Source organism: Pelobates fuscus, chromosome 9 (genome assembly GCF_036172605.1).
Source record: "Pelobates fuscus isolate aPelFus1 chromosome 9, aPelFus1.pri, whole genome shotgun sequence".
In the NCBI taxonomy this organism is placed as follows: domain Eukaryota; kingdom Metazoa; phylum Chordata; class Amphibia; order Anura; family Pelobatidae; genus Pelobates; species Pelobates fuscus.
Genome location: NC_086325.1, coordinates 1,704,475 through 1,732,474, shown reverse-complemented (window position 1 = coordinate 1,732,474; position 28,000 = coordinate 1,704,475). Strand labels below are relative to the sequence as shown.

The following is a 28,000-nucleotide window of genomic DNA, read 5'->3' as shown; positions in this document are numbered from 1 at the left end:
TTTACTCCAAAGCAAGTTTGTTGTGTTTCATTTCAGGAATAAATGGTTGGGTATCAATGGTAAAGGTTTATGCCCATACACAGTTACCCTTTACCTACACACAAGTTAATGTACAGGTTAAGAACTGTGGAAAACCGCTGCACTTTATAAATAAAAACTAATAGTAATATTGATGGTGATAAGCTGTCACTTTGATTCACAGAGAGTCCCTTTAAATGTGTTTGAGTATAATTAACTTTGAATAATCTGAATAAAATATGTCAAGAAACAAAAATGTGGATCTACATAAAAACCAAGGGCACTGTATGTAGCATGGCTATGAGTTAGGCTAAAAAACAAAGAAAAAACAGACACACAAACATATACTCAAAAATACCAATTTAAATTATTACATCTATGTATTTACATATTTAACATCAGCTAAAATTAATTATACATATTTATACATGATGTGGTTATCCTCCTCTGTCTCATCAGAACATTAGATTTTAGAAAATGTAGCAAATTGTAGTAGACAATCCGGGCAGGGAGAGAGTGGTGGCCAACGTAAAACCCAACAGTTGTTGAACTGGTCCCTTGGTTAAACCTCCAGCCATATTGGAAGAAATGTGATAGTTTAACTTATAGGTTGTGTGATCCCTTCATGCTGAGATGACACACTGTGAATTCTGTACAATGGCAAGTCGGAGGATCGCCTCCTCTTTTTCGCTAGCATCTGTAATGGAACAAAGTGAACATAATCATTGGACGTGCAATCGTTAGCAAGAGCATTTATAGAGATGGATGTCATTAAAGCACCAGGTACACTGCTGGCTGAGATAATGGGAGTTATATTCCACATAATCTTGTAGAAAGATTCCCCTTAAGGACAGCGGGCATGCTATGCCATCCTTGGGGACCTGGCTCTAAACGCCGGTGGGTGGCATAGCACATCCTGCCATCCTATTCACTTACCTGTCATCCCAGGGAGTCCCAGTGCTGCCGATCTGGCCCTCCTGGGAAATGTGATTGCGAGGTCCTTGAGAGGACCTCATGATCACATGGACGGAGTAGCCGTCCATAGCAGTGCCAGCAGGGCGAGTGCCTGGAATGACAGGTAGTCCCCCTGCTTCCTTAAATAAATTAAAATCATGTTGAAACACAGTTTAAAATGAAATAATATATACATAGATATAAGTGTATATATATATATATATATATATATATATATATATATATATATATACGGGCGGGCCTGTAAATAAAGAGGCCCACCAAGATATAACTGAATAAAGGGAGTGGTGGGGGTGTTGACCAGCCGACGTCAGCCCAGTATAGAGTTAGGTTTGAGTATATATATATGCTGGATTCATAGGCGTGCGCAGCCCATTGCATTAGGGTGTGCACCCTAAAGCACAAGCACACGCAGCGTGTATATATATACACACACACACACACACACAAAAAGCTGTGTGTGTGCTGTGTGAGGGTGCTGTTAGTGCGATGTGTGTGTGAGGGTGCTGGTAGTGTACTATGTGGGTGAGGGTGTTTGTGTGTGCGTGCTTGTGAGGGTGCTGTGAATGTACTGTGTGTCAGGGTGCTGTTTGTGTGTGTGTGTGCACTTGTGAGGGTGCTGTAAATGTACTGTGTGTGAGGGTGCTGTTTGTGTTTGAGGGTACTGGTAGTGTGCTGTGTGTGTGTTTGTTAGGGTCCTGTTTGTGTTTGTGAGGGTGCTGTTTGTGTAATGAGTGTGAGAGTGCTTTGTGTTTGTGAGGCTGCTGTGTGTGTTGGTGCTGTGTATGTGTGTTGGTGCTGTGTATGTGTGTGGGTGCTGTGTATGTCTGTGGGTGCTGTGTATGTCTGTGGGTGCTGTGTATGTCTGTGGGTGCTGTGTATGTCTGTGGGTGCTGTGTATGTCTGTGGTGCTGTGTATGTCTATGGGTGCTGTGTATGTCTATGGGTGCTGTGTATGTGTGTGTGTGCTATGTATGTCTGTGGGTGCTGTGTATGTGTGTGTGTGCTGTGTATGTCTATGGGTGCTGTGTATGTGTGTGTGTGCTGTATGTGTGTTGGTGCTGTGTATATGTGTGTGTGTGGGTGATTGTGGGGGGTGGAGGTGGGGGTACATTACTTAATATCCCCCCTCCCTTCTTACTTTATGTAGGGAGGGGGGATCTTTCCTTGCTGCTTTCCCTGGTGGTCCAGTGGAGGTGGGGGCAGATCAGTTATCCCCCCTCCCTTCTTACCTTATGCCTGGGAGGGGGGATCCTGCGGCTGCCATCCATCCCTGGTGGTCCAGTGGAGAGTGAACTCTAGCCCCGCAGGGCTAGAGTTCACTCACGCGAGATCTGAGCGTTGCCGCGGCAACGCTCAGATCTCGCGAGAGGAACCCGGCGGAGCTGCTGGCAAGAGCTCCGCCGGTCCTCTCCTGCCTCCCTCCCTGCATGTGAGCCGGGGAGGGGAGGCTGAGAGCAGAGCCGGCGCTATCCGAGCGCCGGCTCTGCATGAGCCGGCAGGAGAGATCCTGAGATCTCCCCTGCCGGTCTCAATACATAGCGCGTGCCGCGGGGATTAGGGTGTGCCCAGGCACACCCGGCACACCCCGTGCGCACGCCTATGGCTGGATTAACCCCTTCCAGAACTCCAGGCTCCGCCATCCCATTTGTGGTCAGGGAAATAAGCTGTATTAATGTTGGACCTTATGATTAACTAAAGTCGGTTGTGCTGTGCCGAAACCGATGTACGGGCGGGCCTGTAAATAAAGAGGGCAAAAAGGATATTTAACCAAGCCACTTTAATACATGACAAATCATTACAATATACATTCAAACGCGATTGTATACTTAAATTAGCTAATTCTAGAAAGGCTTGTCTTAGCTCTTTCTCTGGTTGTAGTATATATCAATTGGGAGCCAATGAATTCCATCGTCCCGGTCTTTTAATAATGTGTGCCGGTACATTTTTGCTTGAGGCAGCCGTTGCTGGTCCTATGCAAAATAAATATCCTGTGGAGGCTGATGGATCGCTCCCTATTTTGTGATTTGGGTTTTTATGTCTGACATGAATTTAGACGTTGTCAGTGGGTTGCCGTGTAAGGGTAGTAGAAGGCAGAAGTTTTTATCACTAAGGAGTTTATGCCAGTCGATATGTTGTAGTTTCATTCAAAAATTACCATATTGTGATCACTATTTCCCAAATGCTCCCCTACTTCTCTTGACCTGTGCGGGTTGACAGTGATAGGTCTAGCAGTTTGACTGGACACCACTTGTTGTCTGTGGGGAATAGCGGTATGTCGACAGGTGGCCCCATTGGTTTGTTTTAGTCGTATGTAGGGTCAAATTGTAATGTTCACCTATTTGTTTAGGTCTTCCATTGTGAGCATATTGGTGGTGTCATTAGTGTTCCTTACGTTAGGCCGTCACACCTGTGAATTTTCAATTGTTTTCAATTTTTAATTCAATTTTATTGGCCCCTGTCATATCCACTCCCCTAAAACATGAGTGTATGGGGAATGTGGAATGACAGGGGCCAATCAAATTTAATACCAGGGTATTTATACTTGCCTTTCCCTTAACTACCTGCCCTATCGTGGCTTCTGATTCAGTTCCCTTTAGCGCTTGTATCGTTCAGTTGTGGTTTTTTCTTGCTTGACCTTGGCTTTGTATTTGACTCCGTTTTTCTCTTTATCCCTGCTTTGTCTTGTTTGCCAGCTTCCTGATTCCTGTATAGCAGACCTTGGCTAGTTCTTGTTTTTGCTGTCTCTCTGTTCCCTTGACCTCGGCTCGTTCCTGACTCTGTCACTTCTCTGTTCTATGTCGAGTCCAGCCATTCTAAGGTCCGTTAAGACATATCTGCTTTATCTTGTCTATTGTTGGACTAAATCTTGCGTGTTGGGGTGCACTACCGTGACATTATGATAGGGCCATGGACCCCGCAGATTTAGGTCAGCAAATGGCTTCTCATGAGGCTAGATTTGTAGAGCAGGATCATCGTATGGATCTGATGGCTCAGGCCATCCAGACACTCTTATCCAGAACGGCTCCGGTACCTGTACTAGCTCCCGAGTTATCACACATGAAACTGAACCGTTGCATATGTCTACAGGGTTGTTACACTCAGAAATCATTCGGTTTCAGATCATCACTTCTCCTTCCTCTCACATCGTGTTAGGGTACCCATGGTTGCGTTCTCACAATCCCATTTTTGACTGGGAGTTAGGACAAATAGTATCTTGGAGCGATGCCTGTCAAGAGTCTTGTATCGTTAAAATCACCCCTTTAAATTCTATTAATGTTCCTACTACTGCTCCTTTGTCTACTGTTATACCTCCTCAGTACATGTCTCTTAAGTCTGTCTTCGATAAAAGGGAGGCTGAAAAGTTACCGCCTCACAGACCCTACGATTGTGCTATTGATTTGTTACCTGGCGCTATACCTCCCAAAGGGAGGGTGTATCCCTTGTCTCCTCAAGAAAACCTTGTCATGGAAGAATATATAAGAGAATCTTTGCCTCCAGCAGGGGCTGGTTTCTACTTTGTGTCGAAGAAGAAGGGAGATTTAAGACCTTGTATCAATTATAGGGGCCTTAATAAAATCACCATAAAAAAATGCTTACCCTATACATTTAATCACGGAATTATTTGACAGGCTTAAGCAAGCTACTGTGTTTACTAAACTGGACCTTAGAGGTGCATACAATCTCATACGTATAAAAAAGGACCATGAATGGAAAACTGCATTCAATACTAGGAGTGGTCATTACGAGTACACTGTGATGCCCTTTGGTCTTTGTAATGCCCCAGCAGTGTTTCAAGAATTTATTAATGATTTCCTACGAGAGTACATTCACACATTTGTAATAGTGTACTTGAACGACATATTAATATATTCAACCTATTTGCATACTTATCACATGCATGTTAAATTAGTTTTGAAAACCCTTCTTGTTAATGGTCTCTATTGTAAACTAGAAAAATGTTTGTTTGATCAATCCGAAGTCCAGTTCTTGGGCTATCTAATTTCTGCTAATGGTTTTTGTATGGATCCCAAGAAGCTTTCTGCTATCATAGAATGTCCTCTACCTCAGGGTTTGAAAGCCATTCAGCGATTTCTTGGGTTCTCTAACTATTATAGACGCTTTATTAAAGGTTTTTCTTCCATTGTAGCAACTTTAACCCGAATGAGTAAAAAGGATGGTAATACTCGTGTCTGGACCCCGGAGGCGCTTGAGGCTTTTGAATTCCTTAAGACTGCGTTCGCCTCTGCTCCTATTTTACAGCATCCTGTCCCTTCTTTGCCTTTTATTCTTGAAGTTGATGCTTCAAATATTGGGGTGGGTGCTGTCTTGTCTCAAAGGGAATCACCTGAAAAACCATTACATCCTTGTGGTTTCTTTTCCAAGCAGATGTTCAAGGCCGAAAATAATTATGACATAATGAAATGACCCTATGGAGTCTGCAGAGTTATACAAATTACTCACCTCCCTGGCTGAGCAAGTCTGCAACCTGTCCCAGAATGTTATGGATTTTCAGAGATGTTCATTGGCATTTAAAGGAGCAGTACATCCAATACCTAGAACCCTATGTCATTATGCCTGACAGGTTCGACGGTTCCCGTTCTGCTTTCCCGATGTTCAAGAAGGATTCTGAGCTACTGTTTGCCCTGAAACCTAGATCCTACGCCACCAACCTTATCAAAGTCCGCTCCGCTATTAACCTGTGTACCGGGCGGATTAAGGCGTAGGCACACCAGAAGTTGCAGGAGAGAAGTACTGTCTTGGACTCCTGGGAGTTGTTTATGTCCTCAATGGATTCTCAGTGTTTTGCATGAAGGAAAGCAACTCCCAAGCCTACGTCAGGTTCTCGCAGAACCCGGCTGCCTAGAGAAGAGGAATTATTTTATGAATACAAAAATCCCATCTTGCTACAGTCTAAACCTACCACCAGGGACCTGCCTTGTCATCATAACGTTACCCATGTGGAACTTGGCACTCTAGAGGACAAGGAGGAACCCATGGAGATCGGCTTCATCCGCACTAGAACAAGACTGCCATCTAGAGAAAGAGACTGAAGGAGGGCTTGTTGTCTCTGTTTCTATTGTGGAGAAGGAGGGCACTTTATCTCCCACTGCCCTATTCACCCAACTCGGCCTAAGCCTCTTCAAGTAGGTACTACTCAGCTTCATCCTGTTATCTCGGCAACACAGCCAGAAAAATGGCAAGGGTACTGTTGGATGTTACCACGTTCAGTGACGCAGAAGAGTACCCAGACTGTGATGGCTACTGATGCCAGTGTCTCTCAAGAACACATAATCAGTGATCATGAGAATTCTCCAACTCTTGTTCCAGAAGAGTCTTCGCTACCACCTGACAAGGCAAAGCTCTTACCTGAACCACAGAAAAATGGAAACTTGGAATTCAGGTCCGCTATAGGTGCTGTGGCTTCCCATACATTCGAAGATGCCGTACCTATGGCATGGATGCTTATGGGAATATCTACCCTCTGCTTGATGACATATTTGATTTTTCACCTGATGATGGTGATGTTGACCTGGTGCACTCTGAGTCTAATGGCACTATAGTATGTAAGCAGGATCTTGAGAGGCTTGACAAAGCATTGCAAGCAGCGAACGCCTCCTCTAAGAAAATCGCTAAAGATAATGTATCCTCTAAGTCTAAGAAAAAGATTAGATAGAGTTCCTATTCACACCCTGTTGGTGACTTTGAGGAGGGGGTAATGTCATGATCTCCATCGTGACATGTGTAATGCCAGCTGGATTTACCTTCCTGGTGGCTTTGGCTGGATTTGAACCCTAGACTCTGGCTTCTTGAATCCTGCTCTTTTGCCACTGAACTATCCAACCATTCATAGCACTGCCTTAATAGGTGTCCTTGCCTTGTTTCCAGCACTGGGAGCTGAACTTACCCGTGGCTGCTCTAGCACACCTGTAACCCATATTGATTGGCTGGATATAAAAGCCTGCCTCACGCTGGGAAGGGTGTCAGTTCATTGACTCTGGTTCCCTTGTTTGGTTCCTGTTTCTCCGTATCAGCGTTCCAGTATTTCCTGTCTGATTCCGGGTTCTGACCTTGGCTTTCCTCCTGGACTACTCTGATCTCTGGCTTCCCCTGACTTTGGCTTTCCTTGACTACTCTTCTGCTAATCCCTGCTGTACTGCTACTTGGAGCACTATTCCTGGAAAGCCCCCGTGCACAGACTCACAGGTCAGGTGGCTTCTTACCTGGTCACCCTGGTCTGTGACTACTTTGCAACGGTGAACGTATAACTCTGCAAGCCGGACTCCCCATCAGGTAAGACTCCTGACAGTAAGCTCATTGAGCAGGGCCCTCAACCCCTCTGATCCTGTGCGTCTATTTGTCTGGTTACAATTGCGCATCTGTTAGTCCACGCATTGTACAGTGCTACGGAATTTTGGGGGCGCTATATAAAAAAAAATAATAATACCGGGCGGCCGTTCAACAGACTTGTGGACTTTGAGGAGGAAATAAAAAGTGGGGATCCTGGGAAAATGTACATATAGAAAATAAAATGTTGTTGTTTTATCAATCACCTCATTTTATCTATGTCATTAACAATTTTTTTTAATTGCCCATTAAAATTTAGATTGGGTTTCTCCGTCAATTTTTTGTATGTTACTTTGTCATTTAATATTCTACATGCTTCTTGTAAGTAAGAATCCACAGGCATCACCACAATTCCTGCTCCCTTGTCCACACCTTTGATTAAGATATCATCCCTTTTCCTTAAATTCTTAAAGTTAAAATGTTTATTTCTAAAATTCAGTTGACTAATATCTTAGTGGTGGTCCGCCAGAATATCACCACCACGGATTATCTTTCCCTTTACTGTAATAACTCCAACAATCCTGCAGACAGGAAAAAACTGGTATTGCCTTTTCCCCCATTCAAAACTGAATGCTGGGAGTGAACTGAACTTTTAATGGGCCACACACAGCCTTTTATGCATAGACCCTTGCAAGGGTTTTCTCATACAATTTTCCAGGGGCTTTTCTCCCAAGATCCTCTGTGCCTGAGAGATAATTGCGTAAGAAAAAAGTTTTAATTCTCTCAGGTACAGAAAAATCAACACATTTTATAACATATAAAAATACCCCCAAAATCCATAAAAAAAACACTATAGTCAAATACCCGTATAGCCCTGATCTGAGTGAACAACGTATCAAAAAATTACTCAGATCGGTTTTGATAGTTTTGAATTGCCATCGCGGGGAAATTTTGACTGGCTTGCCATGAGGTGTTACCCTAAAATAGTTCCATGGAAATCGTTACAAGGGCCGGTCACTGTTCATGGGGTTTTTGTATGAACACCACATAAATGAGACGAATGGTTTTAATTGTCGAATGCTCCCTCCATTTGGTAGTTTGGATCTCCCGAACGCCGTTCGTACAGGTGGTCGGGAACTTGAACGGGTAGCAGTTCTATTTTCACTGGCGTTCGTGGGAGTACCTGGCCGAAATTAGTTCCATCCACTTGATGACCAAGTCCTGCTGCCTGCGTTTGGGAGATAAAATGCCCGCCATCCATTCTATCAACCACGTGCTTTCGGCTGCACAAAATGGTTGCCACACAGGGGAGCATTCTATTATTTGTTTCTGTTGTGGTTTTTGTACTGGATACTCAGTGTTCCATGTTCTAATAAGGCTCCGGGGTGGTCTTCGTTTGGTAACCGAACGAGGGGCATGCGGTTAACGAACAAATACCCAAAAAACAACTATTTTGTCGGACCAAGTGATGGAATCCCTTCACAATCTTTATTCACCATTTTTAAAAATGCCTCTATTTGGCTTCCCTTCTCACTTGGACAAAAGCTGGATTTAGGTTTAAACCTAACTGGGGTTCTTGATGTTATACTAGGTTGATCATTAGCTAAATTTTCCTTTTCCTTATTAATGAAAAGCTTTTAAGGGATAATTTTCGAGCAAATTTATTTGTGTCTATAAAGATTAAAAGGGTTAGCCTTTTGACTAGGGGCATATTTTAGACCCTTTTTCAGAACTTGGATTGCTTCTAGATTTAAACTAGCATTAGAGATCAGGAAAATACCTGCTTCTCTTGCTATTTGTTTATTGTAATCTCTGTTCTTTCCTCGTTTATGATTTTAATCCTTTATATGTGTATATGTAGATTTACATGAATGTTTTTCATCCATATATTATGCTTTTTATATATCTTAAATACTTTTTATATTGTTAGTTTTTAATATTTTTTAATACTTTTTTTTTTTTCATTTATAAGTTTTTATTTTTCTTATGCAGAAAACGTTTACAAATGTTGAACATGTATATGGTACAACGTAGTAAATTAAACAATGAAACAGTATAAATCTGTTTAAACATATTACATGGTGGTGTAGCGGAGCGATTGCATTTAACAAATGTTGAGTAACATAACCTATACATATATAGGTGGAAGAAATTCACAAAATGTTCACGTTAACATTCGTATTTGTGGACTGAGTGAGAAGAAAGATAAAAGTGAGATAAGTGGACCCTTTTCTCAAGACTAAATAAATTTGACATTATAAAAACGGTGAATGAGATCCTAGAGTTTGAACCAGATGAGTTGCCTTTGTGGCCACTTTATTGGAGGGGGGGGGGGGGGTGGGATGTATAGAGTGCGGCCTGGTGGGGATATCTAAATGAGACCCTTCGGTTTTCCCATGAATTGAATCCATGGTTCCCAAATATCTGTGAATTTTTTGAAGTCTTTTGCTATTGCGAATGTAATCAGTTCCATTTGTCTAGTGCTCTCTACTTTATTGATCCATTCTCTCACTGTGGGGGCTTGGGATTGTTTCCATTTAGTGGGGATAAGATGAGCCACTGACATCGTCAGGAGTTTGAACAATGTGCATTGTGTTTTACTCAGAATTAGATTTGGGGGTGGTTCTTGGAAAATAAACTGTAATGGCGCCACTGTGAAGGTAATGCCCATAATTGATTTAATAAGGGTATAAATTCTGCTCCAGTATTTGTTGATAATTGGGCATAGCCACCAAATATGTGAATGATGTGCTGTGGAGGTATTGCATGTCCAGCATAAAGCTTCCTCAGTGTTATACATTTGCTGGAGTTTCTCTGGAGTAAAGTGCCATCTAGCTATACGTTTATAATTACTCTCCTGAGCTATTAAAGAAGTAGAAGTTTTGTGTGCTGACCTGAAAATGGCTTGCCATTGTGTGCGTGGGATTTCGATTTGTAATTCTTGTGACCATTTATTAGTGCACTTCGGGAGGTCTGGGGATTGGAGGTCCCTCATTAGTTGATATAGTGTGGACAGTATCTTCTTTGCTAGTGTATGTTTCACGCATATGTTTTCAAATTCCGTCAAGGGGCGGTTGCCTTCCTGTAGAAGGTTTTGGGATTTAATGAAATGTTTGAGTTGGGTGTATAGAAGTATTTGGTTTCCTGATGGAGAAGTGGAGGGAAGGATTTGTTGCAAGGATTTCAGAGCATTATTTGTTGTCATATCACAAAGCCTCAATGTGGTACCCATGTGGTAACCACTGTATGCCCTCCCTGATTGGCCACCCTGAAAATTTGGATTATTGGTGAGTGGGTATAAAGGGGATGGGTGGGGAGATATCTTGATTGTGTTAACTAGTTTAAACCAGAGCTGCAATGTGGGTTGGATTGTCGGGTGTGATCTGATGAGGGAAGAGGTGTGAGTGGTCTGTTCAGGCAACCACGGGCACACATTCAAAGGTGTGACTGAGAATTCATTTTCAATTAGAACCCAATGATGCGCTGGTGAGGGTCTAGTCCATTCGTATATCCTGCTTAAATGGATTGCTTTGTGGTAAGAGTTAATGTCTGGGAAATTTAACCCTCCCTTGTCCCTGTTTTTGATAAGGGTCTCGTAAGCAATTCTCGGTTGAGAGTTCGACCATGTGAAGCTGGTGAGTGTTTTTCTGATTTTAGAGAAAAAGCTAGCCTGTAGTTGGATTGGGAGGACCTGGAGCATATAGAGCAGGCGTGGTAATATATTCATTTTAATAATGTTAATCCTACAAAACCAACCGAAACATGGTTTGTTCCAATTTTGAAGGTCTTTGGTAATGTTGTCTAGTAACTTGGTGAAGTTAAGGTCGTATAGGAGCTTTAGTGTATGCGGAATTTGGACTCCTAGGTATTTGATAGAGATAGGTTGCCAAGTGAAGTGGAACCTCCTTTTGAGTTGGGTGTTAAGGTATTTTGTGGAGTGTAGAGGCATCAAGTCACATTTGGTTAAGTTTGCTTGGAAATTAGAGAATTTGCCATATAGCTCCATTTCCTTAATGATAGTTGGTATGGTGGCTAGTGGGTTACTTATTGTGAAGAGGAGGTCATCGGCAAACGCCATCACCTTAAACTCTGAGTTGTTCACCCTAAGGCCTCTGATATTCGGGTTGTCTCTAATCCCTTGGAGGAATGGTTCGAGGACTAAAATAAACAAAAGTGGTGAGAGGGGGCAACCTTGCCTCGTCCCATTTGTGATTTGGACTTTGTTTGTGAGTTGACCGTTAATGCGAATACGTGCTGTTGGTTTGGAATAAATCACTGCCAGCCATTCCATCCAGCGCGGGCCAAATCCTAGGGTATGCATTGTGTGTGTGATTAGGGACCAGTTAACCCTATCAAATGCCTTTTCGCCGTCTATGGCTAAAAGTGAGCTGTGAATTTCGTGTGTATGGGCCCAGTGGATCAGGTTGATTATTTTCATTGTGTTGTTTTTTGCCTCCCTACCAGGGACAAATCCCGCCTGGTCTGGGTGGATTAAGTTAGGGAGAAATGATTTAAGTCTATTCGCCATGATCTTTGTCAGGATTTTTAGGTCAATGTTTATTAAAGAAATTGGTCTATAGTTTCCGCACCTGGTTGGGTCTTTGCCTGATTTCGGTATGAGTGTAATTGTGGCTTCTAGGGAGGAGACAGGGATATGGTGTGACAGTTTATGGGTGTTATATGCCTCTGTGAATGGTCGCGCTAAAATCGAGCCGAAAGTTTTATAATATTTCCCTGTGTACCCATCCGGTCCTGGGCTTTTACCTAGAGGTAGTGATCTGACTACATTATGGAATTCCTCTGTCAAGACCGGTTCGTCTAGGAAGGCTGCTTCATTTGGTGGGATCGTGTGTTTGATTCTTGGTCTTAAATATGTGAGGATTTCCTCTGAGGATGGGAGGGTCTTAGAAATGTTATATAGATTAGTATAAAATGTATGGAATTCGTTGAGAATATCTGGCATTTTTTTAGAGGTCTGTCCTGTTTCTAGTTCAATCTCTGAAATGAAGGTAGATTGTTTGTCTGGTTTTAGAGATTGGGCAAGTAGTTTCCCTGCTTTACCGCCTTTTGTGTAGTAAAGGTGATTTGTCAGAGATACTTTGCGTCTAGCTTGTAGTTGTAGAATGGTCATGAGTTCTGATCGTTTTGAGAGGATTAATTTATAGGTGGTAAGGGAGGAACCATGTTCGCAGTGTGTAGTTTCTAACGATTCCAGTTCCTGTGTTAATTGAGTAATTCTTTGTTCTCTGTTGCGCTTAGCAGTGGAAGCAATTCTGATGAGTTACCCCCTTATGACTGCCTTATGGGCTTCCCACAGGAGGGGTGGTGACGTTTCTGGTTGTGAGTTCTCCTTAAAATATGTGTTAATTGCTTCCTCTATCCTTGATTTGTTTGCTGTGTCGTTTAAGAGTTGGTCATTTAGTTTCCATTGTGTGGCAGGGCGGGGTAGTTGTGGAATATTTAATGTCAGTGTCATTGAGGCATGATCCGACCAGGTAATTGGGCCATATGTGGCTGCGGTCACTAGGGATAGATACCTGTGTTGGAGAAAAATTGTGTCAATGCGAGAGTAGGTGCCCGTTGGTGGGGAATAGAATGAAAAATCCTTGCGTGAGGGGTGAATTAACCTCCAGGCATCAAACAGTTGAGCCTCAAGGAGTGTGGTGTTAATCTGTTTTCTGGTTTGTATCGTGTGTGGTTGCAACTTGGCGGTGGAATCTAATTTCCCATCAAGGGAGAAGTTAATATCTCCTCCTAATATCAGAATACCTTCTTGGAAGTCTGATAACTTGGTCAGAATTTTTTTCAAGAATTGGTTTTGTTTTTTATTAGGTGCGTATATGTTGACTAGTGTCACAGGGACTGTACCTAGTGTTCCTTTTACGAATAGAAATCTACCTGAGTCGTCTGTAAGGTGGTTTTGAGCGGTGAAAGGTGTGTGTCTACTAAACAGTATTGCTACTCCTCTTGATTTGGATTCGGAGTAGTGGCCATAGTAGCCATATGGGTAGTCTTTACTACGTATTTTTGTGGATGTCCCTTTGCGCAGGTGGGTTTCTTGAATGAAAATAATATCCGCTTTCTGTCTTCGGAAGTCAGACAGAGCTAGGGATCTTTTTTCTGGAGTATTAAGACCCTTGGCATTTTGCGTTAAAATCGTTAGTGAGGTCATTGTGGGGAGTTCACTTGAAGTTGTGAGGGTATGAAAGTTTGTAGGTGTATTATACGTGAAAGAGGAGGGCTGAGGGGGTCGGAGTCTAAGCTGGGGGTGTACGGTAGAAAAGGTGTGTCTTGAGCTGTTCTGACTCAGAATATTAGCATATGCGTCAACAATTCTCTAAAATTGATATAGAAACATAGAAACATAGAAACATAGAATGTGACGGCAGATAAGAACCATTCGGCCCATCTAGTCTGCCCAGTTTTCTAAATACTTTCATTAGTCCCTGGCCTTATCTTATAGTTAGGATAGCCTTATGCCTATCCCACGCATGCTTAAACTCCTTTACTGTGTTAACCTCTACCACTTCAGCTGGAAGGCTATTCCATGCATCCACTACCCTCTCAGTAAAGTAATACTTCCTGATATTATTTTTAAACCTTTGTCCCTCTAATTTAAGACTATGCCCTCTTGTTGTGGTAGTTTTTCTTCTTTTAAATATAGTCTCCTCCTTTACTGTGTTGATTCCCTTTATGTATTTGAATGTTTCTATCATATCCCCCCTGTCTCGTCTTTCCTCCATGCTATACATGTTAAGATCCTTTAACCTTTCCTGGTAAGTTTTATCCTGCAATCCATGAACCAGTTTAGTAGCCCTTCTTTGAACTCTCTCTAAGGTATCAATATCCTTCTGAAGATAGGGTCTCCAGTACTGTGTACAGTACTCCAAGTGAGGTCTCACCAGTGTTCTGTACAATGGCATGAGCACTTCCCTCTTTCTACTGCTAATACCTCTCCCTATACAACCAAGCATTCTTCTAGCATTTCCTGCTGCTCTATTACATTGTCTGCCTACCTTTAAGTCATCAGAAATAATCACCCCTAAATCCCTTTCCTCAGATGTTGAGGTTAGGACTCTATCAAATATTCTGTACTCTGCCCTTGGGTTTTTACGTCCAAGATGCATTATCTTGCACTTATCCACATTAAATGTCAGTTGCCACAACTCTGACCATTTTTCTAGTCTACCTAAATCATTTTCCATTTGGCTTATCCCTCCTGGAACATCAACCCTGTTACATATCTTAGTATCATCCGCAAAAAGACACACCTTACCATCAAGACCTTCTGCAATATCACTAATAAAAATATTAAAGAGAATGGGTCCAAGTACAGATCCCTGAGGTACCCCACTGGTGACAAGCCCAAGCTTCGAATATACTCCATTGACTACAACCCTCTGTTGCCTGTCACTCAGCCACTGCCTTACCCATTCAACAATATTGGAATCCAAACTCAAAGATTGTAGTTTGTTGATAAGCCTTCTATGTGCAACAGTGTCAAAAGCCTTACTGAAATCGAGGTAAGCAATGTCTACTGCACCACCCTGATCTATAATTTTAGTTACCCAATCAAAAAAATCAATAAGATTAGTTTGGCATGATCTCCCTGAAGTAAACCCATGTTGTCTCTGATCTTGAAATCCATGTGTTTTTAGATGTTCAACAATCCTATCCTTTAACATGGTTTCCATCACTTTCCCCACTACTGAAGTTAGGCTTACTGGCCTATAGTTGCCCGACTCCTCCCTATTACCTTTCTTGTGAATGGGCACAACATTCGCTAACTTCCAATCTTCTGGGACTACTCCTGTTATCAATGATTGGTTAAATAAATCTGTTAATGGTTTTGCTAGTACACCACTAAGCTCTTTTAATAGCTTTGGGTGTATTCCATCAGGTCCCATTGACTTATTTGTCTTTACTTTTGACAGTTGAAATAGAACCTCTTCCTCTGTAAACTCACGTGTAATAAATGACTCATTTATCCTTTTTCTTAACTGAGGTCCCTTTCCTTCATTTTCATCTGTAAATACCGAACAAAAATATTCATTGAGGCAGTCAGCTAGACCTTTATCCTCATCTACATACCTTCCTTCTTTTGTTTTTAATCTAACTAATCCTTGTTTTACTTTTCTTTTCTCATTTATGTATCTAAAAAAGGTTTTGTCCCCCTTTTTTACTGACTGTGCTATTTTCTCTTCTGTGTGTGATTTGGAAGCTCTTATAACTTGCTTAGCCTCTTTCTGCCTAATCTTATAGGTCATTCTGTCTTCCTCACTCTGGGTTTTTTTATAATTACTAAATGCTAACTTTTTGTTTTTTACTATTTTGGCTACATCTGTGGAGTACCACAGTGGTTTCTTGAATTTTTTGCTTTTACTGACAAGCCTAATGCAATTTTCTGTTGCCTTCAGTAGTGCAACTTTTAAATAATCCCATTTCTTTTGGACTCCATTTAAATTGCTCCAGTCTGATAATGACTCCTTTACACATATTCTAATTTTGGAAAAGTCTGTTTTTCTAAAGTCTAAAACTTTTGTTTTTGTGTGGTGTGACTCAGTCACTGTTCTTATATTAAACCACACTGACTGATGATCACTGGATCCTAAACTTTCACCTACAGTAATATCTGATACCAAATCTCCATTTGTTAACACTAAATCTAGTATGGCCTCTTTACGAGTTGGCTCCTCAACGACTTGTTTTAGAGACAATCCCAGTAGGGAGTTTAGAATATGTATGCTCCTGGCACATGTAGCTATTTTTGTTTTCCAATTTATATCAGGAAGATTAAAGTCACCCATGATGATAACTTCCCCCTTCATTGTCATTTTAGCTATTTCTTCAACTAGTAGATTATCTAACTCTTCAATTTGTCCTGGGGGCCTATAAATCACACCTACACGAGTTACTGTGTGATTACCAAATTCTAACGTAACCCAAACTGACTCTATGTTCGCCTCACTAACCTTTATTAGGCTAGATTTTATGCTATTCTTTACATACAGGGCCACCCCTCCCCCTTTCTTGCCTTCCCTGTCTTTTCTATATAAAGAGTACCCTGGTATTGCTATGTCCCAGTCATTTTTCTCATTATACCATGTCTCAGTAACAGCGACTAAATCTACACTATCAGTTGCCATTATTGCCACAAGTTCATGGATCTTATTCCCTAAACTGCGAGCATTTGTAGACATGACTCTAAGCTTATCATTTTTTAACACACTTGCTACAGGCACCTTCTGTCCTTGTTTTGGGGGACAATTGGATTGATGTTTTATCACCCTTTTGCCCCCCCCTCCTAGTTTAAATACATCCTAGCAAAACCTCTGAACTGCTCACTGAGAACATTTGTTCCCTTTTGAGAAAGATGCAAACCATCTTTTTTGTACAGTTTATTTCCATTCCAAACAGAGCTACCATGAGCAATAAAGCCAAATCCTTGCTCCCGACACCATTCACCAAGCCACAAGTTAAAGTCCCTAATACGCATCCGCCTGTCATTCTGAGTGTTATGCACAGGCAGAACTTCAGAGAATGACAATGTGGAAGCAACCTGCCGTATATCATTGGCAAAAACACTAAAAACTTCCTTAACCTCTGAAACCTCATTGCAAGCCAAGTCATTTGTCCCTAAATGGACAAGTACATCCAATTCCCCTTCCTGCTTTGCTTGCTTAACAATATTACCGATACGTCTCCTGTCTCTGTGAGCAGTAGCTCCGGGAAGACACCTCACAAGACCACCATTGTCCATCTCCACACCTCTTATGATGGAATCCCCCACCAACAACTGCTTTCTATTAGGCCTCACCAAGCCTCTCTGCACAACACCACTAGCCTCAGTGCCTCTCTGCACAACACCACTAGCCTCAGTGCCTCTCTTCACAACACCACTAGCCTCAGTGCCTCTCTTCACAACACCACTAGCCTCAGTGCCTCTCTGCACAACACCACTAGCCTCAGTGCCTCTCTGCACAACACCACTAGCCTCAGTGCCTCTCTGCACAACACCACTAGCCTCAGTGCCTCTCTGCACAACACCACTAGCCTCAGTGCCTCTCTGCACAACACCACTAGCCTCAGTGCCTCTCTGCACAACACCACTAGCCTCAGTGCCTCTCTGCACAACACCACTAGCCTCAGTGCCTCTCTGCACAACACCACTAGCCTCAGTGCCTCTCTGCACAACACCACTAGCCTCAGTGCCTCTCTGCACAACACCACTAGCCTCAGTGCCTCTCTGCACAACACCACTAGCCTCAGTGCCTCTCTGCACAACACCACTAGCCTCAGTGCCTCTCTGCACAACACCACTAGCCTCAGTGCCTCTCTCCACGACACCACTAGCCTCTGAAAGTGCAGAAAATGAATTATGTAGAGCAACAGACTGTGCAATATGCCTTTTATCCACAACTCCAAGTCTACCAGATCCTACAGTAATCCATCTGCCATTCCTAGTATGTCTCTGCGGCAGTGGCTTTGCAGCAGTTCCAGCCTGAGTTTGTTTACCAGATAATTTACAAATCTCAGACTTCAAAAATACAATCTCCTGCCGCAAAATAGAGAACTGTCTACAGATTAGACAACAACCAAACCTCCAAAAAGTGGAACGTGAAACAAATGCAAAGCAACTATTACACTGAACTAAGTCTGCCATTCCAATGAGGTGAATAATTTAAATCAAACAAACCTTAACTTTTTATTTATCCTCCTGGATACCTCAGATTACCTCCAGTTTATCTCCAGAATATCTCCAACCACACACACACTTAGAAGCAACACTCTCCAGAATATCTCCAACCACACACACACTTAGAAGCAACACTTAGATGAAGCAACCAAGCTCTATTAGCCAAGCTAATGACAACTACCCTTATATACTCCTAAAATCACCTCCCACTAGGAATGTTTAACACCTGGGTAGGCCTCTGCTTATTAGCAAACAATAGCTAATTTAAATAGCAATCAATAGCAAGTAGCTACCTAATCCAATCAAATGCCTTATAATTACCAACAGGAAATCAAACCTTGTGCAGTCAGTAACCTTTTCCTACAGATGAATCTTACCTGTAACAGTAAAAAAGAACTCTTAGCACAGCTCTTAGACAGTTGAAGCTTCTGTAAAACTCTCCAGAATATCTCCAACCACACACACACTTAGAAGCAACACTTAGATGAAGCAACCAAGCTCTATTAGCCAAGCTAATGACAACTACCCTTATATACTCCTAAAATCACCTCCCACTAGGAATGTTTAACACCTGGGTAGGCCTCTGCTTATTAGCAAACAATAGCTAATTTAAATAGCAATCAATAGCAAGTAGCTACCTAATCCAATCAAATGCCTTATAATTACCAACAGGAAATCAAACCTTGTGCAGTCAGTAACCTTTTCCTACAGATGAATCTTACCTGTAACAGTAAAAAAGAACTCTTAGCACAGCTCTTAGACAGTTGAAGCTTCTGTAAAACTCTCCAGAATATCTCCAACCACACACACACTTAGAAGCAACACTTAGATGAAGCAACCAAGCTCTATTAGCCAAGCTAATGACAACTACCCTTATATACTCCTAAAATCACCTCCCACTAGGAATGTTTAACACCTGGGTAGGCCTCTGCTTATTAGCAAACAATAGCTAATTTAAATAGCAATCAATAGCAAGTAGCTACCTAATCCAATCAAATGCCTTATAATAACCTGTTTTATGGTTACAATCTAGTCACTCTAAAACAGGTTAGTTAACAACATGTAAACAAACATTTAAACAATAAAAGAAGTAAACAGAGTAAAGGTGTAGGTCGTGACGACCACCTAAGCTTGCAACAGTTGGTGGTTATAATAGTCGTAAAGCAGGTCTGTACCGTTTCTACAAAGACACCAGTGCCTGGTGTCCCGTAAGGATTCTGGCGAGACCTGGGCTTGGAGCCCTACACCAGTGACAGGTTGGTGATGGTGTTTGGGCTGGAGCACTGAGGGTCTTAGGAAAGAAGGAGGAAGGGAGATGGTGAGGAGGAAAGGGTATTTAGGAAGGGGAGTGGTAGTAGGAGGAGGGTATGGTAGAAGAGGGGGTGAGGAGGTTGGAGGGTTCAGAGGGTAAAGTATCCTAACCCCTCGATTAGAGGGTTTCTCGCAAGAAGCGAGAGTATAGGTGATCTATCTTGACGCAATTGATAGATACCCTTTAGAGTATAGGAGGAACCTTGTGGCATATCTAAGGGTCCCGGGTGATCCAATTTTAAGGTATACATAAGAAGTCGCTTTGGGAGACATGGAGATAGGCCTGTCGCCAGGTGACTGTACTAAGCGGATGATTGATGGGGGGAGGGTAAGTAGGTGTGGCTGAGACGAGAGAGGGGGGGAAAGGGGAGGGGAGATAGAGTGGAAGGTGGACAACATAGGACTTGAGGTACGAAGGAGTGGGAGGGGAGAGGGAGGGAGTAATAATCATATCCTTTAGCAGATATACAGTAATAAGTAGCATTACATTAAATTAAAGTAAATTTAGTTAGATCAGACTAATTCCAGTTAAATTCCCAGACTATACATTAAACAAAGATTAAACAAAGATTATCCCAAATTAGCCATTGTGTTAATACCAGCTGAGTCCTGATTGAGGTCAAAGTCTGTCTCCCAATAAATCACTTGAAACAACCAATACAACCTGCTTGAGGATTATTCTGGACAGCTAACTTGATGAAGAAGAGTTTTCTCGAGCCGGGTTGAGTTTTCAGATCAAAATTTTAGCCATGTGTCACATTTGGATAGTCGGAGTCCTGCTTGTGAGACAGTCAGCTGGAATAAAATAAGATCTAGGAGATGACGGTTAACTACTGCTGATTGTTCGCTTGGAGTAGGAGTAAAGGGATGTGGGTCGGGGTGGAGGGTTCATCATCTGCTTCTAATTAATGTATGACAAGAGAGTTTCAAATGTCCTCTGGCCGGCCGTTTTACATTTCTAGGGCATGAGTTATGGAGTAAAGGGTTGAGATGGGCTGGGTGGATAATGAGAAAAAGTTCTTTAATTCTGGAGATTGTAGATTCCGGAGGCTTGCAGTATCCGCAGGTAGTCTTGATCTCTGTTGAGGCGAGAAAAACCTCTGATCATTCTTCCTCTTTTTAGCCGGTGTAATCCATCTTTGCCTCTGGGGAAGGCTTAAGTTATCCTGTTGAGGTTGCAGCCCATTCCAGTCTAGTACACTGGTATTTGGTAATTCAAGTGCCTGGAGGAACGGCGGACGTCCAAAATTGAGGATATCGTCAACATAGTGCCTTTGTGGTTAACTATCAGGGCGAAAGGGAATCCCCATTGGTATCTAATATTCCTGTTTCTTAAGAGTTCAGTGATAGGCTTTATGGTTCTGCGGGCCTGTAGTGTGTAACAAGAGAGGTCCGGGTATATCTGTATCGGGTGACCGTGGAAAAGGAGAGGTTGGGTGGTATCCCTGAGCGATTTAATGATATTCTCTTTGATTGAGAAATAGTGGATTCTGCAAATTGTATCTCTGGGGGTGTCAGGCGACAGTCCTCTAGGGCGTAATGAGCGGTGGGCTCTGTCTATTAGAATCGTGTTGTCACTTTGTTCCCCAAGGATGAGGTTAAATAACTCGGATAGTATAGATTCTAAACTCTCACCTTGGGATTCTGGGAGGCCTCTTATCCGCAGGTTGTTCCTCCTCCCTCGATTATCCAAGTCATCCACATGTCTCTGGGTGTCCGCCATGTTGAATGCATGAGATTGTAGAGAAGTTGTAATATTTGTTAGTTGTGCCTGAATTATGTCTCTTTCTTCCTCCAGATCTACGACTCTGAGATTGAGCTGGCGTACTTCCGTGCCTATCGCCTCCATTTTTGTGTGGAACGTGGCTTCCAGTTTGCTCATCGTGATTTGCAGATCCGTTTTCATGCTGTGCAGATCGGTTTTGGAAGGTAAGTTTTTTAGTATGGATTTGATGTCAGAGTCGTTTTTAATATCCGAGGATATTTGAGAGAGATCTGAGGCTGAAGGGCTGCTGGGCTGAGGAGCTGCGTCCGCCATTTCACGAGCTGTAGTCCCGGCCTCCTCCCTTCGGTCTAAGTTTTCTTTGAAATATCGGGTCAAGGCTCCCGATTTAGAGGATGGGATTTTCCCCGGGTGTCCTTGTGCTGAACCCTGCTTTTTATTATTGCCCATGTCGCATTAAAGTCTCCGATTGAGGCGGATTGGAGCCCGGGTCCTCAGGAGCTAAATCAGCATGCGTCCATTCAGCTCCGTGGTCGGCCACGCCCCCCTTTTAATACTTTTTTATATTATTATTTTTATTTAATTTTTTTACTTTTTTCTTGTATCTCCTCCGTTCTTTGTCATGATGTTCTATAAAACGTGTTTGATTTTACAATGGTCTTCTTTTATATCTGTGAATGTTTATGATGGTAAATTTCTTTTTTATATTTTATATGAAAGAATTTTTATGAAGATGGAACCTTTTCATATTAAGAATGGTAATCGATACATTTCCTTTTTTATTCTTTATATATTAATACTATGGGGATTTTGTGGACATTTGAGAAACGAAAGTGGAACGCACGTGAAAAGCAAGTTTCCATACTCTCAAGATGACAGCCGGAAACGGATACACGTCACGGATCCAGGCCAAGGCTTGGAGTCCATGAATCAGGAAATTGACATACAACCTGGGAGAACTCTGTAACTGTGGGCGGATTGGCCGAGAGCGGTTCGTGGGAGGAACCGGTCAGGATATTTAAAGTCTGGCGGGCAAGATGGTTTTATCCAGGATTTGAAATCATAACTGTTACCCCTGAGGAAGTCCATGCACTGGTGGACGAAACGCATAGTTTTTTTTAAATTATGTTTATTAGGTTTATTTATTATATTGTATGCTGGTGTTCATTAGTGTGGTCGCTACACACTGAGCTACCCCAAGGAACTTACTTTGGGAACTATGCTTGGGAAAATTCCAGTGTTGCTGTGGATCTCTCCAGATGTATATCTTGATGTGTTTTTTGGAAATATGTGAGTTCAATATTATTAAAGTTATTGTTTTTAGTATATAACAGCGCCACTTTATTTTCCTATCTCTGTACTACTGAGGAACATGGTGATTCGACACACTGACTGACTCCGGATACACAGAGTTTATATATTTCCTGCCTGCTTAAAACCAACATTTGTGAGTGCAATAGTCCACATTTGTTCCTGCTTTTATGGTGTTTTAACGTTATCATGCTATATATGACATTTCTATTGTAGATCTTTGAGATATAGGAGGAGCTATGAGTATGCCCCTCTCCTGCAGAGTTACAAATACATTAGGAGCTATGAGTCTGTCCCTCCCCTGAAGAGTTACATAGACAGGAGTAGTTATGAGTCTGTCCCTCTCCTGCAGAGTTACAAATACATTAGGAGCTATGAGTCTGTCCCTCCCCTGAAGAGTTACATAGACAGGAGTAGTTATGAGTCTGCCCCTCTCCTGCAGAGTTACAAATACATTAGGAGCTATGAGTCTGTCCCTCCCCTGCAGAGTTGCACAGACAGAAGGAGTTTTGAGTATGCTCCTCTTGAGCAGGGTAACACAGATAGAAGTTGCTATAAGTCTGTCCATCCTGGTGCAGGTAAATATTTGTAACCACTTCTTGCCCCCCAAGGAAAACTTGTATTGGACTTTTAATTTCCAATCAACAATACTTTTTGACATACTATAGAGAAAGAAAGAAACTTACTAGACAGCACAGGAGTAAAAGCAATATCGTCCCAAATATCACTGCCAGGCAGGTCAGAATAATTTCCCAGTTGATAAAGTCTTTCAAAAGTGCTGCAGAACATTAAAAAGGAAAACAGGTGAGCAGTATATGTGAAGATGTTATAGCTATAATAAAAATGTACTATTTCAATGGTTTGACGTTTGAAGTCTTTTACATTCCTTCAAACGTGCTAAAAATACAGATAATCAATGAGCAGACCTAAAATGACATATCATAATCAGATGAAATTTCAACAAATATTAAAAGGGATTTTATCCTTCTCAATAACACATTCACCCATACAAATGCCCACAGAAGACCTAGCATTTTAGGGAGTCTCAGACTGTATACATTTCAGCTATTTTTGTCAACTGACATACATAGTAACATAGAATGTGACGGCAGATAAGAATCATTCGGCCCATCTAGTCTGCCCAATTTTCAAAATACTTTCATTAGTCCCTGGCCTTATCTTAAGTCTAGGATAGTAGGTGTTTAAAATGATTACTGCTAAGGAGTATGTACCAAATGGATAAAAAAAAAATACAGCATTGTTTTTAGTTGAGGATAATACCTTCTACATTACAATTCAATTTACTTTGAACCTGGGGAACATGACAAAGAGCAGTGGCGAATCCAAAGCAGAAGTTGGGCAACTATCCAACGCCGGCCCTGCTATGTGCCTTCACGGACCAGTAGGGAGAACAGAGATCTCCCTCACCAGCCCGCAGGTACATTGATAACAGCCGGCAGGGGACGGAGGAGAGAGAACCCGGGAGCTCTAACCTGCAGCTCCTCCAGGTCCTCCTCTCACAAGCACAGAGTGTTGTTGCAGTTACCATGGCAATGCTCCGAATCTCGCGAGAGTGAAATCTAGCCTTGGGAGCTGCAGGACAGAGTTCACTTCCCACTGGACCACCAGGAATTGCAGAAAATATCCCTTTCTCCCCCTCCCCCCTCAGTAAAGGTAAGAAAGGAGGGGGGGTATAAGGTATTAGTATTATTTTAAAATATAATTTGTTTTAAGCTACACATTCACACACACTGCCCCTCCCCCCAAAACACACAGTGCCCCACACACACATACTGCCCCATACACACACTGCCCGTTCACACACACACACACACACACATACTGCCTCCCCACACACACTGCCCCATGCACATACTGTCCCCATACACCCCATACACACATATGACCCCCTCACACACACACACACACACACGTACGTACTGACATCCACACTGCACCCCTCATACACACACACACACATACTGCCCCATACACAAACTGCTCCCTTCACACACACACACACACACACACACACACATATACTGCCCCCATACACACTGCCCCCCCCCCCCCCCACACACACACTGTATGGGTACCTGGTTACCCCCTTTTAGAGATAGTAGGTCAGACCCATTTCCCCAGTAACTGGATGGGACACAGTTCCAGGGTACAACAGATTTTTTATGCACAGACCCCCTCAGAAGGCCTCCATCCAACAGAACACAATCTCATGCAGGAGGTGGCTGGGGAACAGATAACCATCTCCCACTCTGGGAGATACTAACAGGACACAGGGACACTCATAAGTACACATTGCATACAGGGGGTGAACTTTGGGGCTCATGCCCCGGGATGGGAAGGGAGTACAGGGTTACACTTTATACAGATGAATAGCCCCAGGTCACCCCTAGGATCCCTGCAAAAACCGGCGTGATCAGAAGTACAGAGCTGGAGAAATCAGTGTCAAAGTCTGGGGCTCAAGGCTCTGTACATCCTGAAATTAGTTCAATGGTGTTGCTTGGTTTAGTCCGGCAAATTTAAACTTCGCGCCTAAACCAACCAACAACCAGTTAACCGGTCAGCGCAAACCAAATCGCGCCAATCTGCGTTAGGGGGAGGGAAGAGTTTCGCAGCCCAATCCGAAGAAAGGGCGCAAATCTATGCTGCACCAATCGGTGCTTGGGGAGGAGAGAGGTTTCGCGGCCCAATCAGAAGATAGGGTGCAAAACCTTATGTTACCAATCCGCTGAAAGGCGCAAAACCTATTCGCGCCAATCAGCACCCAGGGACGAGAGGGGCTTTGCCGCCCAGTCAGACGGAAGGGCGTGAAACCCCATTTGAACAAGCGCTCCTCCTCGGATTGGTCGCCTGCTCCCTGCAGCGACCAATCAGCGCTTTACTCACGCCGACCAACCAGGAGAAAGACGCAAACCCAGTTTGAATGGGTGCTCCTTCTCCCATTGGGCGGCACGGACTTCCATGCAGCCAGCGGAAACCCTGTGGCTGTGAGATCGACTCACAGCCCCAGGGATTCCCAGCTGGTGCGTGACCCCCTCTCCGGTAGATACCCACACTCAGGTATCCGCCAAAGAGAGCCTTTCTCCTGGGTAGCCACAAGCCAAGCCTCGTAGCTCCCAGGTTTGAGAGTGGCAAGTGATTATAGCTCTGTTAGAAGCAGGTAGGATGATCCCTGACACAGCAATCAAAGACAGTGCACGCTGGCCGGTTCAGGAGCCAAATGCTCCCTCTGGTGGGCGTTCGGTGATATGGACCGGCGGCCACCCAGGGGAAGCACGCGCCGCTCGTTCCCTTGCGGTTTGCTAGTGAGGTGTGAACATTCTGACTAAACGTTCTACATCGGGTATCGGGGTGGTTCCGGTACAGCCGAGCGCCCCCTGGTGGTCAAAAGGTATATTGCAGGAATTTATGGTCAAAATGACAGAGGAATATTAGAAGGGGGAACACACATTCTAGGAAGGTACATCCACACATATACAACAAGGCAATTCTTAATTAGGCAACGGTCCCGCCACACACACATACTGCCACCTTACGCAATGCCCCCCTAACACACCCTAACATACTGCCCCCATACACACACACTGGCCCCTATACATACACACACATACTGACCCTATACACACACACACTGCCCCCTTTACACACATACACACACTGCACCCCTGACACACACACACACATACTGCCCCCCATACACACACCCTGCCCCCCTATACACACATACTGGCCCCCCATGCACACACTGCCCTCCATACACATCGCCCTCCATACTAACACTGCCCTCCATACTCACACTGCCCCCTCGCGCACACACACACACTGCCCTCCATACTAACACTGCCCGCCATACACACACTGTTCCACTCACACACACACACATACTGCCCCACCCACATAGACACTGCATCCCTCACACAGAGACATTGCAACTCTCATACACACACTGCACCCCTCACACACACACTACACACACTACATACACATTGCACCATTTGCACACACACATTGCACAATTTGCACACACACCCTATCCCCTGCTACAGGCCCTATCCCAGCAGACCCCAGGTAAGTTGTCAAACGGTTCTTAAATGGTTTGACTGCTTACTCTGTGAGGACACCACGGAACTCCTAGAACCATAGCCTCTACAGAGAGCTGAAGTGGTTATTGTGCCTGGATTGTGTCTGTAAATAATCTCCAAGTACCCCTCCCGAGATTCGGTTCTGGATCCGCCCCTGACAAAGGGGCAAGCTAAAAGTTTTGAATGCTCAAATAATTTGTTTTGTTTAAAGCCTATTTGGAATACAGCTGTATATTTATACAGCCATTAAGAGATACACAGGTTGTGTTATATATAGATATAAAACACATTTTGTGCATTTTTATATCAGCAACGTATCACGTAATAGTTAAGGAAATCCCATTTCCGTCCTCGTATCACGTGTGACTTGCAATTAAAAACCAGAGAAACCTGTAGTTATTCCAAAACCTGAGTAGAGTTTATCCTTAACTAGACACATAAAGCATTGTTTGTTAAATGATGGGTTTATTGTATTAATGTGGTAGAAATTGCTACAATATGGCTTATTTGCTTTACGAACCTTACCTGGTATGTTATTTGTTGATATGGTTGTAGTAGAGTTTATCCTTGCAGTGGTTGTTTGGATAGAGGTATTCACTGCATGAACTGGCTCAGTAGACGGATTTATAGCTGTGGAATGCGTTGTCTGGTGTAGTTCTTTGGTTGTGCCTGCAGTTTTACATTGTTGAGTTGTGCAATTTGCAACAGATCCAGTTGGTGTCACTGTCATTGAACTTTCCATTCTAGTCACTATAGATGCTGCTTTGATTTTTGTTGTTAAAAATGCATTTTTTACACGTGTAGTTTTTCCATCCATACCCTCTGTTGTTGTACTATTGGTTACCACTGTTGTCTTTCCTGGTTCTCTTAGTATAGCCTGATTGCTAATCCTGGTAATTTGCCCCAGTGTTTCTCCTGTTATTTGTCCAGTTGTTATCCCTCCTGTTGCTAAAATTGTTACCCTTTTGGTTTCTCCAGCTAATACCCCTGTACTTTGTCTTGATGTTACCCCTGTTGTAGCTGCAGTTGTTACCCCTGTAGGTTGCCTGGATGTTAGACTTGTTGTTGCTGCAGTGGTTACTCCTGTAGTTTCTTTTGAAGATGTTGTGACTACTGACATTTCTCCACTGCTTTGCATTGATACTACCCCTGTTATTGCTATAGTTGTTACCCCTGTATTTTTCCCTGATGTTATTCCTGTTGTTACTGCAGTTGTTACCCCCATAGAGTGCCCTGATGTTACCCCTGTTGTTGATGCTTTTGTTAGCCCCTTTGTTGCTATAGTTGTTACCCCTGTAGTGTCTCCTGATGTTACCCCTGTGGTAGCTGTAGTTGTGATTGCTGTTGTTTCTCCTGATGTTACCCCTGTAGTTTGCACCGATGTTATCCCTGCTGTTGCTGCAGTTGTTACCCCTGTTGTTTTTCCTGATGTTACCCCTATAGATTGCCCTGTTACCTCTGTTGCATCTGCAGTTGTTACTCCTGTTGTTACTTGAGATATTACCCCTGTAGTTTGCCCTAATGTTACCCCTGTTGTTTCAGTACTTGTTATCGCTGTAGTTACTACAGATGCAACCC

General features: G+C 43.1%; 1 protein-coding gene across 1 annotated transcript; it reads right to left on the bottom strand.

The window, feature by feature from the left end:
* Nucleotides 1-3: 3 nt before the first annotated feature.
* LOC134572188 (uncharacterized) lies at nucleotides 4-27,868 on the bottom strand. Its single transcript, XM_063430995.1, has 3 exons — nucleotides 26,948-27,868; nucleotides 23,009-23,100; nucleotides 4-715 (listed from the first exon to the last, which is right to left on the bottom strand). The coding sequence occupies exons 1-3, from the start codon at nucleotides 27,645-27,647 to the stop codon at nucleotides 617-619; spliced, it is 891 nt and encodes a 296-aa protein (XP_063287065.1). The 5' UTR covers nucleotides 27,648-27,868; the 3' UTR covers nucleotides 4-616.
* Nucleotides 27,869-28,000: the final 132 nt, after the last annotated feature.